Source organism: Dermacentor variabilis, unplaced genomic scaffold (assembly GCF_050947875.1).
Source record: "Dermacentor variabilis isolate Ectoservices unplaced genomic scaffold, ASM5094787v1 scaffold_13, whole genome shotgun sequence".
Classification (NCBI taxonomy): domain Eukaryota; kingdom Metazoa; phylum Arthropoda; class Arachnida; order Ixodida; family Ixodidae; genus Dermacentor; species Dermacentor variabilis.
In genome coordinates, this window is record NW_027460291.1 from 28,826,056 (window position 1) to 28,845,316 (window position 19,261).

The 19,261-nt window shown below is 43.7% G+C and overlaps 1 protein-coding gene across 2 annotated transcripts in view; it reads left to right on the forward strand.

The window, feature by feature from the left end:
• The window catches only part of AspRS-m (aspartyl-tRNA synthetase, mitochondrial), a 179,652-nt gene that overhangs the window by 125,057 nt on the left and 35,334 nt on the right, over positions 1-19,261 (forward strand). For both annotated transcript variants that reach the window (XM_075677586.1, XM_075677587.1), the window contains one exon: positions 12,488-12,567. In XM_075677586.1, the coding sequence (XP_075533701.1) occupies positions 12,488-12,567 (80 nt within the window). The remainder of the gene's footprint in view (positions 1-12,487; positions 12,568-19,261) is intronic.

The following is a 19,261-nucleotide window of genomic DNA, read 5'->3' on the forward strand; positions in this document are numbered from 1 at the left end:
GTACCACAAGAATGCAGACGTCTAACCCGCTGTCCTTCTTCATGCAGTTTGTGGTCAGCATAGTCCTTATCGGTGGGAATGCGCACACCGGGCTGCTGCCGGAGGTGATCAGCGGAACGCATATCAACAACACTGCTTTCCATGTGCCAGATTGCTCCTACCATCCGTGCTCGAACAACTGGTGACGTGGTTCGACGACCGATGCGCCCTGCTGGACACATGACCGGCATCGAGCGCCATCTATACAACCGTCTATATATGGTCTTTCTTCGCTGCCGGGAGCCATTGGGCACGGCAGTACCACAAGAATGCAGACGTCTAACCCGCTGTCCTTCTTCATGCAGTTTGTGGTCAGCATAGTCCTTATCGGTGGGAATGCGCACACCGGGCTGCTGCCAGAGGTGATCAGCGGAACGCATATCAACAACACTGCTTTCCATGTGCCAGATTGCTCCTACCATCCGTGCTCGAACAACTGGTGACGTGGTTCGACGACCGACGCGCCCTGCTGGACACATGACCGGCATCGAGCGCCATCTATACAACCGTCTATATATGGTCTTTCTTCGCTGCCGGGAGCCATTGGGCACGGCAGTACCACAAGAATGCAGACGTCTAACCCGCTGTCCTTCTTCATGCAGTTTGTGGTCAGCATAGTCCTTATCGGTGGGAATGCGCACACCGGGCTGCTGCCGGAGGTGATCAGCGGAACGCATATCAACAACACTGCTTTCCATATGCCAGATTGCTCCTACCATCCGTGCTCGAACAACTGGTGACGTGGTTCGACGACCGACGCGCCCTGCTGGACACATGACCGGCATCGAGCGCCATCTATACAACCGTCTATATATGGTCTTTCTTCGCTGCCGGGAGCCATTGGGCACGGCAGTACCACAAGAATGCAGACGTCTAACCCGCTGTCCTTCTTCATGCAGTTTGTGGTCAGCATAGTCCTTATCGGTGGGAATGCGCACACCGGGCTGCTGCCGGAGGTGATCAGCGGAACGCATATCAACAACACTGCTTTCCATGTGCCAGATTGCTCCTACCATCCGTGCTCAAACAACTGGCGACGTGGTTCGACGACCGACGCGCCCTGCTGGACACATGACCGGCATCGAGCGCCATCTATACAACCGTCTATATATGGTCTTTCTTCGCTGCCGGGAGCCATTGGGCACGGCAGTACCACAAGAATGCAGACGTCTAACCCGCTGTCCTTCTTCATGCAGGTGAGGAGGCGTCACGATAAGTGTTTTAGATCTAGTAACCCCTTCTTGTTGGTGCTGCCATGCCCGCGGCTTGTTGTTGCAGTTGCCGATGTTGTATTGTTTCTACGGAAACTTCTTTTAGTATCTGGGGATGTAGAAGAGAATCCAGGCCCCGAGTTAAGCCAGATTGCTAAACAACTAAAGGATATCGCAACCAATATAAAAGACATCAAAGAACATCGGCTGACTGAAATTGAAAAGAAGATAGACGTCCTCTCCAAACTTGAAGAAAAAGTAATCTCATACGAAAAGAACATATTGCAGTTGGAAAAAGCTTTTAAAAGATTAGAAAGCAGGGTTGATGATTTAGAAAACCACAGCAGAAGATCAAATCTTATTGTTTACGGACTTCCCGAGGATGAGGGCGAAAACAGCTCTACATTGGAACACAGTGTTAATCAAACAATCATCAAGGAAATCCTTGGCCTGGAGCCAGTTGCCATCGAACGAATACATCGCTTAGGCAGGCCGAATAAAGACAAAAACAGACCAGTAATCTTAAAGCTGCTTGACTCAAGTAAAAAACCAGCGATACTGAAGAAAGGCTATAAATTCAAGAACACTAAGTAATCTATAGGTGAAGACTTCAGTCGTAGAATGTGGGAAAAGAGAAGAAACCTCTGGGAAAGCGCTAAATCAAACCGTCAGAAAGGTGAAAAAGTATCCTTATTCTTTGATAAACTGTACATAAACGATAGCATGTTTGTCTGGGATGATGAAAGAAATGTGAGAGTCGCAGTTCAAAAAAACACCGAAAGAAGTCGACCAGTAACTCGAAGCCACAAACATTCACAGAAATAACACTGCTAAATGTGAACGCGAGAAGTATTGTAAATAAAACTGAAGCATTAGAAAACCTGTTACTCGAGCAGAGCCCTGACATTGTTGCTATTACTGAAACATGGCTTTCACCAGAAATATACAGCCACGAAATAGCACCCCCAAATTACTCAGTTATCCGTAAAGATCGACCAACTCGAGGCGGTGGCGTAGCTATGCTTATTAAGAAGCACTTACCCTTTGTATTGATGCCCGACGTTCCAGATGTCGAGGCTGTGTTCTGCAGGATTATGTGCGATGATTTTGCTATACTTACTGGTTGCTTCTACAGAAGTCCTCTTTCTGGTCACGAAAGTGTTATTGCTGTACAGGAGTTTATGCAGAAGCATGCTAGCAACCGAGTTATTCTTATGGCAGACCTCAATTTACCTGATATTGACTGGAATACCATGCACCACACTTCACTCTCATCAAATTCGCTCATTGATTTGATGCTAAATTTCGGGCTTCATCAAGTAGTAACCTCTCCTACGCGAACACAAGGAACAAGCACTAACATCCTAGACTTAATACTGATTAGTGACAACTTCTCCCTTGATCTACTGAACTCGGAGATCATAAATGGTATCTCAGACCACAACATACCAAAATGCCAGCTGCCCCTCGGATGCACTGCAACAGCCAAAACTAGTGAAATTATTGTCCCTAATTTTGAAAAAGCAGATGATTCCACTATACTAGCCTATTTAGCGCATGAATACCAAGAATTTTACGAAACTGCCAACGAAAGTTCTGTCCACGTTAATGATCTCTGGCTTCATTTCAAGCGTATAGTATCACACTGCATGCGTCGTTACATCCCGAAAAAAAGTAAAAAATCAAACAAAAAAAAAATCCTTGGATTACACGCGATATAATTCATGTCAAGCGCAGAATAAAACGTTTGCGGCGTAAGATGAAAAAGAACGGTGCAAGTACACAAACAAAATCGCAACTCTCCTGCGCTGCCGATGAGCTCAAGTTAATGACAAAGCTTGCGAAGCATATATATTTTAATGAAACATTGCCTAACCTTATCAATCACAACCCTAATCGCTTCTGGAACTTTTTTCGCGCACGCCCCGCAACGACACCAGATCGTCCAAGCGAGGAAAAACTGGCACTCGCTGATAAATTTAACCAACACTTTCAATTAGTCTTTACTAAAGATAACGACACAATTCCATATTTTCCACCGTCATCATTTCACACTATTGACACATTAACAATAAACGACTCCGGAATATTTAAGCAGTTACTTGAGTTAAACTTGAAGAAATCAAACGGTCCAGATAACATCCCCAACGAGTTCTTGAAAAGATATGCTGAACGTAATAGTAGATATCTTGGCCTTATTTACTGCAAGTCACTTTCGACGTCAGAGCTACCTGAAGACTGGAAAATTGCCAAAATTGTACCGATTCATAAGTCAGGCAATACTAACCTGCCATCTAACTACAGACCAATTTCGCTTACCAGCACATCATGTAAAATTTTGGAACACATTATTCTCAAACACTTAACCGCATATTTCGAAGAACATATTCTAGTAGATGTTCAACACGGTTTTAGAAGAGGCTTATCGACAGCCACTCAGCTAACAGAGGTCGTACACGATCTTGCTTTAAGTACTAATAATCATAATCAAACTGACCTACTTTTACTAGATTTCAGTAAAGCGTTTTATTGTGTGTGCCATACTAAACTAACTGCCAAAATTACAGCTGCGATTGGCAATGGACCTATTACTGCATGGATAAAAAACTTTTTATCTCACCGATCCCAATTTGTCGTCATCGAAAACATCCCATCTACTCCGGTGCCTGTCACATCAGGGGTCCCACAGGGCTCAGTAATAGGTCCGCTGTTATTTTTACTTTTTATCAATGATATTACAAATAACACTGATTGTAAAATCAAACTGTTTGCAGACGACTGCATAATATACAGAGAAATACGCAGTCACCAAGATCAAGTTCTGCTCAATAATGCACTAGCAAAAATAACCGAATGGTGTGATAACTGGCAAATGACCATTAATACAAACAAAACGGTTTGCATGACAGTAACGAGAAAAAAGCGCCCATCGTTTTTCCACTACACACTTAACAGCAGCCTCGTAACTAGAGTTCAACAGCATAAGTACGTATCTTGGTTTAACAATAACGTCCGACCTTAACTGGACAGCACATATTAACAACATTATTTCTTGTGCATTACGAAAACTCTTCTTTCTCAAAAGGTGCCTGCGGTTGGCACCAACTAACGTCAAACTTTTAACTTACATTACATTTGTGAGGCCTGTCCTTGAGTATGCTAATGTCGTATGGTTCCCGTACACTAAAACAAACATATCTAAACTGGAAAGGATCCAGAGAAAGGCAATTAGGTTTATCCACCGAAAATACCGGCGCAGTGATTCCCCTACACTTCTTCTAACACAGTCAGGGCTTGCAATTTTGGCTGCACGAGCAAAACGAGCTCGTCTAAAATTTCTGCATCAAATATTACACAGCCGACTAAAAATAAATGCCTCTGCATATGTTACCTTTTCTAAATCCCGCGTACTTCGTCATAATCATGCATATACACTAAACGAGTTCCTTTGTAATAGCGATACTTTTCAGTCTTCCTTTTTCCCCCGTGTTGTTCGCGAGTGGAATAACCTAGATGCATCTGTAACTAACACAGTATCGCAGTCTGATTTTGTTAAGTTATTAGAAAACGGAATAATTAATTAGGAAAGAATAGATCTTATGCATATGTAATTGTCAGAACCCCCATTTTTTTTAACTGTTGCTAAACATTTACCCCCTTTGTTTCTTTCTTTGTTTTTATAACACTGTAATAATCCTTCATCATCAGCCTGGTTACGCCCACTGCAGGGCAAAGGCCTCTCCCATACTTCTCCAACAACCCCGGTCATGTACTAATTGTGGCCATGCCGTCCCTGCAAACTTCTTAATCTCATCCGCCCACCTAACTTTCTGCCGCCCCCTGCTACGCTTCCCTTCCCTTGGGATCCAGTCCGTATAACCCTTAATGACCATCGGTTATCTTCCCTCCTCATTACATGTCCTGCCCATGCCCATTTCTTTTTCTTGATTTCAACTAAGATGTCAATAATCCTTACGTACATGTAACCTGAAGTGTACTATTTCTGTGAGTTTCTCTTGTTATTCATATTATTAGTGTTGTAAAATTGTGCATTGAACCTGTTTTATGTATTTCCATTTACATGTTTTCATATTCTTACCATTCGGTATATAAACCATGAAATGTATGTATAATCATATGCCCACCTGCTATGGTCTCGATATGAGACTGGCAGTATTGTAAATAAATAGATAAGGACTCGGAAGAGCTAATGACATCCTTGACACCATTAATCACCACCCCAGTCTACGTGAGTGACCACTTGACGCCGCAGAACAAGTCATTATTCACCAAGGCTCTGGCTCTTAAGAAAGCCAACAATTGGAAGTTCCTGTGGACTGACAATTGTCTAATCAAGACCAGGAAAGCTACCGATAGCCAAGTCTACCGCATTGCCAGCAAATCCGACCTCTCTTTTATCATCTAGACACCTCTTTTTCTTTGCTTATTACTGATTTTGAGCCAGTATGTCATCGTACCTTACAACAACAACTGATTTAGAACAGTTTCTTTCTAGCAGCTCTTGCTCGCTTATTCATTTCAATGCACGTAGTATGCGAAAGCATTATGATGATATTCAGAATCTTCTTTCTACGTTGGGGACCAAATCATTTTCAATCATTTGTGTCACAGAAACTTGGCTCTGTGACGATGACAAAGATCTATACTGCTTCCCCGATTACACGTCAGAATAGACAATCACATAAACACACAGACAATCATAGACAAACATAGACATAGACACATAGACAAACACATAGACAATCAAGTAGCCATGGCGGAGCAGCCATCTATGTTTCGGCAAACTTAGAGTTGAAATGTCGACACGTTCTCATACTAAATTTAACTAACTGTGGAACTGTTTGGATTGAATTCAACCATTTGTTCCTTAACATTGACAGCAAGAATTTTATTTTGGGTTGCATGTATCGTTCACCTTCCACTTCCATCAGCGATTTCTGTAGTGTCTTAAATACTGTATTAGAATCATTATCATCTGAAAACAAGAATGCAATAATTATGGGTGACATGAACATAAATTTGATTGACAACATTCGTTAACTACACGACATATTCTAGTTACTATCATAGTTTCGGGTATGAATTCCCATTACTGAACCAACACGTTGCTCTCACGATGGCGGAAGCTCATCGATTGATCATGCATTATCTAACCTTTTAGTCCCACCTGAAGCAGGCATGCTTTTTAGTGACATCACAGACCATTATCCCATATTTCTCAAGATCAATTCTATTCCTTCTTCCCGTATCGTATTCTACAGCAAACTTGTTCTTGATAAAGAAAAAATTTTTGGAGCTGTAATAATGGTAGGCTGGCTCACAGTAAAAGAAACTAACGACCCTCAACAAGCTTTCTCGTGCTTTGTGTCTATACTTTTACACAAATTCCATTTCCATTCCCGCAAGAAAAAATGCAAGAAGGTACTAATGTCGCCGCAAAACCCGTGGCTTACTGATAGATTACTGAAAGCAATGTGAAGATGAGAGAATCTTTTTAAGAAAACAAAAAAACAACCTTTCAATGTTAGACTGATAGCCCGGTACAAAAAATCCTGCAACCATATCTGCGCACAGCTGAAAAGAGCAAAAAGAAGCTACTTTGAACAAAAAATATTGGAGTGTGGGAACAACTCTGATAAAAAATGGAAAATAGTAAATTCTTTCCTAAATAGAAACAGCAACCAGGAAACCGTAACTAGAATAAAGCACTATGGCAATGAATATTCAAACCCTCACGACATAGCAGATGTCTTCAGCGACTTCTATTTCTTGAAGAGCTTGGCTTTGGACAAGCTTTTTGATTATCAATTGACAATTGATAATCCCACATGCTTTTTACATGTTTCCTGCTACTCCTGATGAAGTCATTTCTATAAGTAATAATCTAAAAGTCACAAGTGCCGGTTTTGACGATATTAGGCCATGTCATATAAAATTAATTGCTTGTCCAATATCTAATATTCTTGCAGATGTTATTAATTTAATATTTAAAACAGGGACGTTTCCTCGTGAACTAAAGCGTGCCAAAGTTACCCCAGTATTTAAAAAGGGAGATCGTTCATTATTAACGAATTACCGATTCATCTGTGTGCTGCCATTCTTCAGCAAAATAATCGAGAAACTAACTGAGAAATGCCTAACAAATTATCGCAACAAATTTAATATTCTTACGCGTTATCAGTTTGGTTTTCGATCACGATATTCTACAGATCTCGCTCTTATATTTCTCAGATTATCTAAAGAAAGCTATTGATGATGGTAGCTATGCGGCCTCTATTTTTGTTGACCTAACAAAAGCCTTTGACACTATAAATCACCAGATACTCTTTCTAAAATTAGAAGCAATAGGAATATATAGTCCTGCTTTGCTACTAATCCGTAGTTACCTCCATAATAGAAACCAGGTGGTCGGTGTTTCTGGAAGTTACTCAAAACAAATAATGACTAATATAGGGGTACCACAAGGGTCCATTTTGGGCCCACTTTTGTTTTTAATTTATATTAACGATCTACCTAATTTCATCATGCACTGTAATTGTTTGCCGTAGGCTGACAATACTACAATATTTAACTCGGATAAAAGCATGAACTCTGTGTAGTAGATAAACTTAATGCGGACCTTCTCAACATATTACAGTGGTGTAAATTAAACAGATTACAATTTAATCCAGCTAAAGTTAAGTTCATTGTCTTTACTTCACATCAACGGTCATTAGTTCCTGTTCCTTCCATTTGCATTCCACAGTACTTGATCCAGGCTAGTGATGACTGCATATATTAGGGCATCAGACTAGATAGAAACTTAAAATTTCATCACCAAATTTCAAACGAAAAAAAAAAAGATGTCCTATCGTATACGCATCCTCATTCGAGCTCATCCCTTTTTTTTCGCATTCTATTCTGTTATCATTGTACTATGCATTCATTCATTCACATATTAACTACTTTATAATTACATGGGGTAATACATACAGTACTCATCTTGCACCACTACAAATCATCCTGAATAGAGCAATCAAAATAATAACAATTAGCTCATACTACACCAACGCCAAGCAATTATTACAGGCCAATAATATCCTTACAGTATCCGACATAATTAAATATAATCTAGGTATCTGGTTATATAAACACATCAACAATCGATTCTCCTTTTCTTTCATTCCGCCTTCTTTCTTAGACAATACTAACAGCACTAGATTTGCTCTTAATGAAAATGGCATTCATCCTGATCCGGCTAGGATCAGTGCTATCCAAGATTTCAAGCCACCCAAAAACTTCACTGAGCTATGAAGCCTCCTAGGGCATAGCCAATCATTTGGGATGCTTCCTGCCACATTTAGCTGAGGTCACAGCTCCTAAACGCATTCTTCTGCATGAAGATAGAGACTGGCTTTGGGGATGCGATCAGGAAAAAGCGTTCCAAAACCTCAAAGATGTCATTTGTTCAGCACAGTGTGTGGCGACATACAACACTTCGCTACCAACAATTCTTTCTGCCGACACCTCGTCTTTCGGTCTGGGAGCGGTTTTGTTTCAAGAACAAAAGAATGGAAAACGCAGACCAGTTGCATTCACGTCTCGTTCACTCACTAAAACCGAGCAACGCTACTCCCAGATTGAGAAGGAAGTGCTTGCACTAACACGGGCAGCGGAAAGGTTTGATGAGTATATGCGTGGTTTGGATGTAATCTTCAAAATGGACCATAAACCTTTAGTATCATGGTTGGGTCACATGGCAATCGATGCTATGCCACCAAGAATTCAGTGTTTTCATTTGCGGCTGAGGCGATACAGTTTTTCTGTTGTTTATGTTCCCGGCAAATCGCTCATCACTGCAGACACTCTCTCACATTAGTTAGCTCACAAGATCTGGCAAGCTACCTGACGGTCTCTGAAGTTACAGCCTACTCAAAAGCTTGTTTATCGGGTGTAGAAACAGATGATTTCCTAACAAGGGTCAGAGAGGGTCAAGCAAGCGATGCAGTGTGTAGAGGTCTGCGGAAACTGTGCATTGCAGGTTGGCCGAAGAAACAAGATGCTCCTAGCTATCTTTCACCTTGCTAGCAGAACCGAGCATGCATTACGTTGGTGAATGGGCTGTTGCTAAATGGAATGAGGTTAATCATTCCTCAGTCTCTTCGAAAAGAAGCACTAAGCAAGCTGCATGACGGTCATCAAGGCGTCTTACGACGCCATAGTACAGTGAAACCTCATTAAACCGTAGTTTGCTGGAGCTCGGAAAAAGTATGTACTAAACGGTAGTGCTGTTTAACCGAAATAGCATGAGATTGCGCCCATTTACCTGTCAAAAACAGAACACGGAACTCAGAGAGAGTGCGATGAAAGGGGAAAAAACATGCAGTATTTATTCACTTCGCGCGACAAAATTTTTATTTTCGTTTGATGCCTCGGCGGCCTAGCAGCGACGACAGCGGCCTCAAACTTACTGAAGCTGCCTGCCAGCTTTTCAGCCAGCCCCCTCTTATCGGCAAACACTCGCATGGCAGATTCCTTGTTGGCATTACGTATTCTCCGTGCACGCACGTGGTAGCGCTGCAGTAGTCGCAGGGCGCCTTTTTCGTTGCGGGGTGCTGTTCTCGTAGCAACGATTGCATTCATGAGGCTGATGTAATGTGCAGCTTCTGCCACTGTCGGTCCTGAATCGCCCGTGCTGTCGCTTTCCGTGTCGCCCTCATCACTGTCATTAGTCGACACTTCGGCAACAACAGAGGCAACGATGGCGAAAAGTCGAACCTCGTAGCCAACATCTCTTCGCGGTCGCAGCAGCGCTGCTGAGCAACTTCTTCGCATTCCAAATGCCACACACCGTAGTCAACAGTAGATCCCTGTCACGTGCCAGCACCGACTTCTTCGTTTCATGTTCGATAGCACGAACGATGTCTAATTTTTCTTCTATGCTGAGCCACCGGCGTCTTTTTCATCTGAGCTTTGGCATGACGAGAGTCCTCACTTGCATGACGCCACAACAAATGTTTCTAGCACGGCACCAAAATGATGTTGATGTTGACGTAGCTTCATGCGCGAACGCACAGGGCACTTGGAGGCCGTTGTTCCGATCTCTGAGGTTTGTTGTTCTGCTGGGCCACCCGATGGAGACGACACACTGTCGTGTTTGCTCGATTAAAAGGGGAAACACTACGTTTTGACCGACACGTACGCAATAAGCTGGTACGGTTTATGTGGATACAAAACACATTATGTTCAATGGCCGCTGAGTCGGGGATTTCACTTTACTACTTTTAAAACGAAACTACTGTTTAAGCGGGTACGGCTTAACGAGGTTTTACTGTATAGCTAAAGGTTCCACCTGGTGGCCAGGACTTAGCACTGAAATAGTGCCTTTCATGAAACAGTGTGGTGTTTGTGTGATGCATGCTCCTGGAGAGGATGGAACCAATGGTGCCATTGCCAACACCCTCTTTTCTGTGGGAAAGAGTGGGGGCAGATCTTTGTCAAATTAACGGACAACCATAGTATCGTAGTAGATTCTCTTTCACGCTACCCAGAAGTAGCCATTCTTTCGTCTACAAAGTCTACTACTATGATAAACAGACTAAAAAGTATTTTCGCTAGATGTGGTATTCTTGAACACATGGTGACCAACACTGGTCCCCAGTTTGTGAGCGCAGAGTTCGTGCAATTTGCCAAATCATATGGTTTCCGTCATGTTACCTCCAGTCCAAGGCACCCTCAGGGAAACGAAGTAGAGCGTATGGTACAGATAATTAAGCATCTAATCTTGAAATTGAATGACCCTTGCATAGCCTTCGTAGCTTATAGAACAACGCCTGATGTTTTAGGAGTCAGGCCAGCGGAGATACTAATGAATAGAAGGCTCAGGACTTGATCCCAATGCTGCCTCAGCTCCACATTCCTGGGCACTGCTGCCCAAAAAAGGTGGCGGATAATGACCGGAAGGTCAGGAAGAGGCAGTGCCGCTACTTTGACCGATCTAAACATCTCCCCATGCTGGAAACAGGTGATGTGGTGTGGGTAACTGACCTCCATACAAGAGGCACTGTGCTCGAAGCAGCGTCACAATGGAGATGCTATAATAATTGCAATGTTTACTTTCCCCATTTCCTCTAATCTCATCAAAACCTCTCATCTGGGACGGCAATTGTTACAGTCTACCACCTATTTTTTCTGTGGTTGAGTTAGGGTAGCCTTCCAAAGTTGGCATTTCTGAAAGGTGCCAGAGAGTGACAATGGAGCAGTGACAAGATGGGCAAGACGTGCTAACAACTGCCACATCCCTATTTCCCAGAAGATCATGAAGGGTGTACGTGCGTAAGCCTAATGGCTAGCAACGGTGGGCTATTGTGCTTCATGTAACATCGTGGCTGATGTTGCATGAGGCATCAAAAGTGTTTAAGCTGCAGGAGAGAGCAAGCAATCTATTAAGAAATGTTCTACGTTCCTTGTTGCATTCTGCAGCACTATTGTATAGTTGAACTTCTATATAACAATGTCGGTAAAATCGGCAATTTGCTTCGTTATATCAAAAATTTGGTGTATTGAAATTCTACTTCTTATGCAAATAAGTATAACACGCCAATAGTTTTTTCTTACCCGGAAGAGCCACAATATTTTCCTAATTTTGGCTCATTGAAAAGAAAAAGCAAATTTGAATTAGAAAAAAAAAACATTTGTAGAGTTTGGGAGTCGGCAACAAAAGGTACGGTTTCATGCCAGGTTGACGATATCTTCACATTGGTGGTACAAATTAAGTGAAGCCAGCAACACATTTGCGTCCCCCAGTGGAACGATGCTATCGTGAAAAGTGCTGGCAGCGGGGAGCGAATGCCTCGTCTGCCTCTTGCTTCAGTGCATCTCCGAAACCTGAGATTACACATCCTCCAGTATTAAACAAGTGAGAAGTCAGCTCACATGATGCCACGCTGAATGTGCGCTGTTCACCATTTACAGCCGTTCACACCATTCGGCACGATCGACTGTGACAGAAAAGCTTACATTGTCAGAAACAGCGTAAAAGCAAACAATGGGAGATGCATTTCAAACAGTGCTAAAGCTTGTTTCTCTCACTCCCCCTCCTTTTTCATTTTACTCAGTACCAAGTTTGTCTTTCATTTACAAACAGTGTCCCAGCAGTTACTGTAGTGACTGTCTTGTCTATGTTTCTCTCGCGTGTGTTTCTCTGTACGTGTGACATGGACTGTGGGTGTTCGCAGGGTCCATAAAATCAAGTCACCACCCGTTCACCGCACCTCATCCTGATGATGCCCACCTGCTGTACACAGAGCCACTAAAGGTGACCAGGCTTTCCTGCTGCTCTAGTGGTTGCCATTCTTACACCGAAGCTGTTATGGTGCCAATGCCAAAGGTGCAACACAAACTGCTCAAAAGCGTAAATGTAAAAGCTAAAACAGTCTAAGCGGAAGTTCAGCTAGAACCAGCTAAAAATGTAGCTATAAACACCACAAGTGTTGATGGCAAAGTGCAACATTTCAAGATGTCCACGCCTGTCTGAGGAAACAATAGCTGCAACATCCTGAATATTGTATGTGATGGTGGCGCAATTGTGGGCCAAATTACTAGCATGGGAGTTCGTATGGTGCATTGTGGGACATCAGTAGTAAAAATTTTACAGTCGAAACCACTTATGACGATTCTGGTTTTAAAAATATATTAAAATCTCGATATAACAAAGTCAGTAAAATTGGCAATTTGCTTCGTCACATTGAGATCTCATTATGTTGAAATTCCTGCCATCGGTACGGTCACCGAGGTACTTTACTTGCATTGAAGGGGCCGCAAGATTTTCCGAATTATCGGGCAATCGGAAAAAGCAAACTTGACAGAAAAAAAAATTCATTTTGTTGAATTTGAGAGTCTGCGGCGAGAGACATGGTATTGTGCCATGTCATGATATCTTCTCGTTGACGTTACAAAGCAAAGCCAGCCACGCTTTCATGTCCACTCCGCCCCCATGGCTGATGGCCGCAGTGGGACGACGCTATCATGAAAAGCACCAGCTGTTGGGAGCGAATGCCTCGTCTGCCTCTCACTTCAGTGCGTTTCTGAAAGACGAGATTATGCAACCTCCAGCACTAAATGTGCAGGAAGACAGTGCACTATGCCACAGCATCTCAGCTCTGCCAATCCTTGCACACGTAGCAGATTACCGTATTTATTGGAATCTAGGCCGATAGTTTTTTTCAAATAATGATATATAACTCTAGGGTTGGCTTAGATTCGAGGATTTTAAAGAACGCCCCAATTTTTCATTGAAACTGGTGCATAGCTAGCGCCATCTAAAAAAGTCAGTATCGCAGCCACTACTAGCCGTGCCAGTAGCCAACTGTACACAAGCGAGGTCGACATTTTGACCTGTGTCGTGTCGGCCGTATCGGTGTGCGGCGTGATGTTATCGCGATGGCACTAAGCAGGAGATGCCACTGCAGTGCTGCAGCTTTCAAGCGAAAAGTTGTGATAGCCGCAGAGGCATCGTCGAACCTTCAAGCCGGCGAAGACCACATGCTAACGGCAATGGGCCGCATCAAACGTGCATCACTATCGCAGCTGGCGGGCTGGGTAGCTGCAGCGTGGGACGACATCCCAGGTACTTTGATCGTGCGCGCCTTTAAAAAGTGCAGCTTATCTAATGCGCTTGACGGTATTGAAGATAGTGCACTGGTTTGAAGGTGACAGTGACAAGGAACACGGCGATGAGTCTAGCAGCGACGACGACGTTGAATGAGCTCTGCACTTTCACATTCAATAAATGCTGTTTGCATTTTGTGAATGCTGTCCTTGCTTTTTTTGTTCGGCCTACATCCGAGGTAATATAGTTTTTTTTTTTTGTTGTTGTTGTTGGCTTCGGACCTTAGAGGGTGGGCTTAGAATCGGGGTCGGCCTAGATTCGAGTAAATACGGTATCTCTAGAAGAGGGCACGCGATCCTGAAAGCCACGTGTAGCCGTGACCACGCTAGAAGAGGAGACATGCAGCGACCTGCCCAGCACGTACCCCCCTTGTGCGTGCTTGATCGCATTACTGCGAACTTGCCGCGCTCCCCCTTCCCCTTGCTTGCACGGGAAGACAGAGCTCATCAAGTCACCCTCCTTCTCGGGTCACCCTTGCATGCTTCCACTCGCACCTAAAGCATACAGCACGATGAGGATCTTATCGGACTTGGTCTTTATCTTAAGCACCACACTGGTGCATTCTGGCGGTCGCTCTCTGTTGCTTGGCACACGATTTGAGGGGTGCATTCGTGAGCAGCTGCTTGTAATCCAACCTTTTGACCATCTGCGCCTGTGGAAGCTTCTATTTATTGTCTCTGTATTCCTTTGCCATGACAGGGAAATATAGTTATATTGAAATCAAGCATAAACACACTTCCTTATATTGAGGTTCAATATACATGGTGTTCTATGGACAAGAAGTTATAAAATGATTAATATTTCTTTATGTCAAGAATTCAGTTATATTGACGTTTGTGATATCCAGGTGTAACTGTATATCAGATATAACAATGAGCAGCCAATGCACCGTCAACTTTTGTCTGCGTTCTATGGTGAAATGAACTACTTACTATAATGCTCCCATGCCGCGTTATCTGTTATAACAATTTAATATGGCTGCTGGGTGTGTGCGCTGAAAGAAGAAAAGAACTCAGAATGCCCCCCCCCCCCCCCCCCCAAAAAAGAATACGAACCGCTGCACCCGCCTTTGTGCTGCACATCCTGCATGACACACCTTTGTTGCATCACCCTGCGCATTGCCAGCCTCTCTCCAATCTCTCTTCCACCCCTCCAATGTCAGCGCAGTCGACTCGTGTATCAAGTACAGTGCAGTTCACTTATAATGATATCAAAAAGAATGAAAGATCCGATCGTTATAACAGATCATCGCTATCTCTGGGCTGCCGTTAAAGAAAGCTGCTGAACATACCTTTGTAGCTCCAAGCCCAAATTTGCTACTTGCGCTAAAGAATAGACATAGAAAGTAGGATATGAAAACTTAAATGTTCATTTATACCTCTAAACAGCATGTCAAGCATTAGGCATGCTGAAATATTCAGAAGTTAGAGCTTGCTTTCATAGCAGTTTCATGTTTACAACCATGGTGTACATCGCGTCCCACTGCTGGACACCCACTGGTAGCAATCCTTTAATGTGTACGAAATCGATGAGACACTCAATCAACGACAGTGAGCTTTGAGTGAACATCGGGATCAGTATCAAAAATGGGCCATTGTCAATTTCGTCATCACTGCCGCTGCCATCATCGCTTCTGTCGCACAACACCACTATCTATTGTGACAATGATCATCTCGTCCGAGATCTCTTCACAGTACTAGGCAGCACCATCTGCACTCAGAAACTCCTCCATCAAAGCACCACCTGTTTCGTCACCAGTAGCGATGTGCTCCCAAAGCTTGATAATATCAGCAGCTTCCACCTACTATTATGAGGGGTTTTGCCCCGGCACACAAAGCCCACCTTTCTGAAACAGTTGTGTATGGTGGAAAAGTGTCCCAGCCCATTTTCCACTGATCGACATGGCTACTGGTTCCAGCCTTCATGATCGCGGTGTTCCCGATTTTCAGAATCATCAATATCATCGAATGCACGAGTTCATCCTTCTTTGAGTCTTGTAAAATTTGCAGCTTTGTCTCAAGTGACACAGGTTTCTGCTTTGTTGGCGCCATCTTCTATAAACTAGCCTGTTCGCTGCTTCCGTGTGCACTGAGAGAGAGAGAGAGAGAGAAAGATTGTAGAAAGGGCAGGCGCCACCGCGCTGCTTTGCTTTTCTCTTTTTTCTCTCTCTCTCTCTGATGTGTATGGAGCACAATTATGGGCACCGAAGATGTGAAGCAGCTGGCGCAGTCATCTTGTGGAGCACTGCGACAACTGGCGATGCTCTTCGGGGCTTTTCCAATTGGCGTGCAGGTGGCATGCACTGCTGGTATTGGTGGCAGTTGCTGCAAGCTCGTGTAGGCAATCTTTTTGCCCAATCTCGGCTTTGTTCATTTAAGGGGTTATGAAATGGTTTTGTGATGCTTCTGTCGTGAGCGTTGGTCACTTTGGCGAACAGATTGAGCAGCCTCTTTACTTGAAGATTGGTTTCTTGCCAGTTTTCGAGGAATACGAACCTCTTGTTTCATCTTTGGGCATTCCTTCGAAGTCGCTTCGTGAGAGCCAGTACAGTTGGGACATTTAAATGAGGACGCCTCACAGTCGGTGGTATCATGCTCTCCGCTGCAACGCGAGCAGGTGGCTCTGCTTCAACAAACAGCGGTCATGTGTCCTATCTTGTGACATTTCCGGCACTGAATAGGCCTCGAAACGAATGGTCGTACTCAGTATATAACATAGCGCACTTTGACAGACGCTGGTAATGTCGAAGAAGCGAATATTAACGTGATACATCGGGAGTGCCCCAAGCGGTGAATCTCAAGAATGCGCACCGATGACTTCAAAAGACTCTTGAGGTCCGCATGCTTGATTTCAAGCTTCATATCGGAAATCATTCCAATCGTTGTCTCCTTCCCGTAAGTAATAAAGGAGCAGACGGGGATTGCGCTTTTCAAGTACTGCGGAATTTTTCACATCTATTGTCAGGATGTTCTTGCGAGCGTTGATCCTGATCTCCTTAATTTGCCCAGGGGCCACACTTTCAAAATATTTGGTTAGAAACTGCCTGCTGAGGGAGTTCATGCTGTGTGACGTCGAGAGCGGCATGTAAGAAACCATGAAGGATTCTTGCTCACTCTGATGCGATGAAGTCGCCTCAGTCGACATATGGCACATCTTCTTCATACGGCGGCCCATGACTACAGTGTACTCGCTGTCAGAGTCCATGCCTTCTGGTGTTGAGCTCTCCCAGGAATCGAGCTGGTCCGAGCTTTCAAAGGCACGTCGTCCAAAAATGAGTGATGAAGTAGACGACTGACCTTGTTCAGGGGGTCGTGGGAACATCTTCTTGCTCATCCTTGATGAAATGGTTCTCACGAAAATGGCAAGAACGTAAAAAATTCATAACAGCCAGAGGCCCAGAGCACCAGTGAGCTCTGGGCACTTCTTTCTCCAAGCAGCATGCATTCATTATGTGCGTTCTGTCACAGTGCCAAGTCTGTCCAGTGTTCCGGTAACCGTAGGTAGGCTGGATGTTCTGACGGATGGGCGGAGGTGTAAACTAAAGCCCCTCCATATCACTACCTTGGTTGAAGCGGCTTTGACGTAAAGTTGAGTGGCCTGAGCGGCCTGCACAGTGCAGCAACCTAATGGCGCAGAGTTTAACCAGTCAAACACATCACTAATATTGCTGTGGCCAAGTGTAAAACATTTAAACATTTAAAAAAGGCACTGTGTTCATGGTTACGCCACTGCTGAAAATTTACACCAGCAGCAAAGTAGAAAGCACTTGGTTACTGCTATAGTAGGTGTATGTGTTTGTCTGATTGAGCTCTGTGCCGCAAGGTGTCTGCACCGTGCAGGCTGTTCACATTTGCGCCTTCATTCATCCATTAAAATGCGCAGTCCACTTGCACTTGCATTTACCTGAATACCGGACACGCTAAAACTCTCTATTGTGGTAGTAATTCTCCAGCGTGAAGTGACGGCCACAAATGCGTACATGCTGGCACCAACACATGCTGGATACCAACAGCCTGATACAGTGCTGCCATTCTGCTTGCATGTTGTCTTGCAGAGGGACACGATGTCGCAGCTTGGCATGTACCCGATCGCTTGATTTGCAGCCCACAGCCTAACAAGGGCTATTCATGGTTTTTGCGAAAAGAAAGCTCGAAACCAACACTGACCGCGCAGCTCACGTCAACATGGACAATGTTGTAGCACAAGCAGACTACACTTGCTGTGTGCCGGAAGTGCTTGAGCGTAGTGATAAATTGCAGTTGTGTATTCTCTCTCTGTTATTTTTTTAATAGAAACATCCTGTATTTGTTTGTTTATTTACATACTATTCTTAAGGCCCAAGGGCATTACAGAGAGTAGTGAGTGAGTACATTTGTAGTTGTTGGCAATCTTCTTGAAATTAGTGGTGTCACAGATGGCAGCGATGGAGGCGGGAAGGTGTTTCCATTCGTCGGCATTGCGTGGTATAAATGATTGAAAGTAAGAGTTGGAGTTGCATGGTGGTATCCCCAGCTTCATTTGTTGATCGAAGAGAGGTGAAATGTAGGATGGGTGAAGGAACAACTCATCTTTAAGAAAGGGATTAGTGTAGTAAATCTTCTAAAACAGGCATAAGCGCATGAACTTGAAACATACTGCGAGGTATGGTAAACTGAGCATCAGTTTCATTGATGATACTCTTGCGTGACATACATTATTTGATCAAATGAAACGGGTGGCCCTGTTCTGAAGTGATTCAAGAAGATTTGTTAAATAAGCTTGACCAGGGTCCCGAATGGAGCAGACATATTCGAGCTTAGGACGTACCAATGTTTTCTAAAGTTGTGACTTAATGTGAGCAGTTGCACTAGAAAAATTGCAACGTATGAAACTAAGCATGCGGTTAGCGTTATTAAATATGTATTGGAGATGTACGTTCCACGAGAGATTACTAGTGATATGTATACCAAGATATTTGTAAGGTGGTACAGAGGCTAATGGTGTGTTATTGAGAGTACAGCTGAGAGAAACGGGGCAAGAGGAAGTCTGTGAGGTACACATGCTTTTACATGTGTTATTATTAAGGGTCATTAACCCTTTCGCTGTCGGACCTTTCTGGCCGTGACGCACCCCCAGTGTCTTCTTGGTTTCAGGGAACGAGCATAACAGGGAATGAACATAGCAATTTATTTTTGATTATGATTGGTATACAAATAACATAGTCAATGCAATATGCACATTTCAGTGTTCAGCAGCTGTTGTTAGTAAACATCATCATCATCATCCGTTCAACATCCGAATCTGACGATGCGGAACTCATCTCTTCCTCGCATGAGACACTGTCCGAGACCAAATCCGAGCT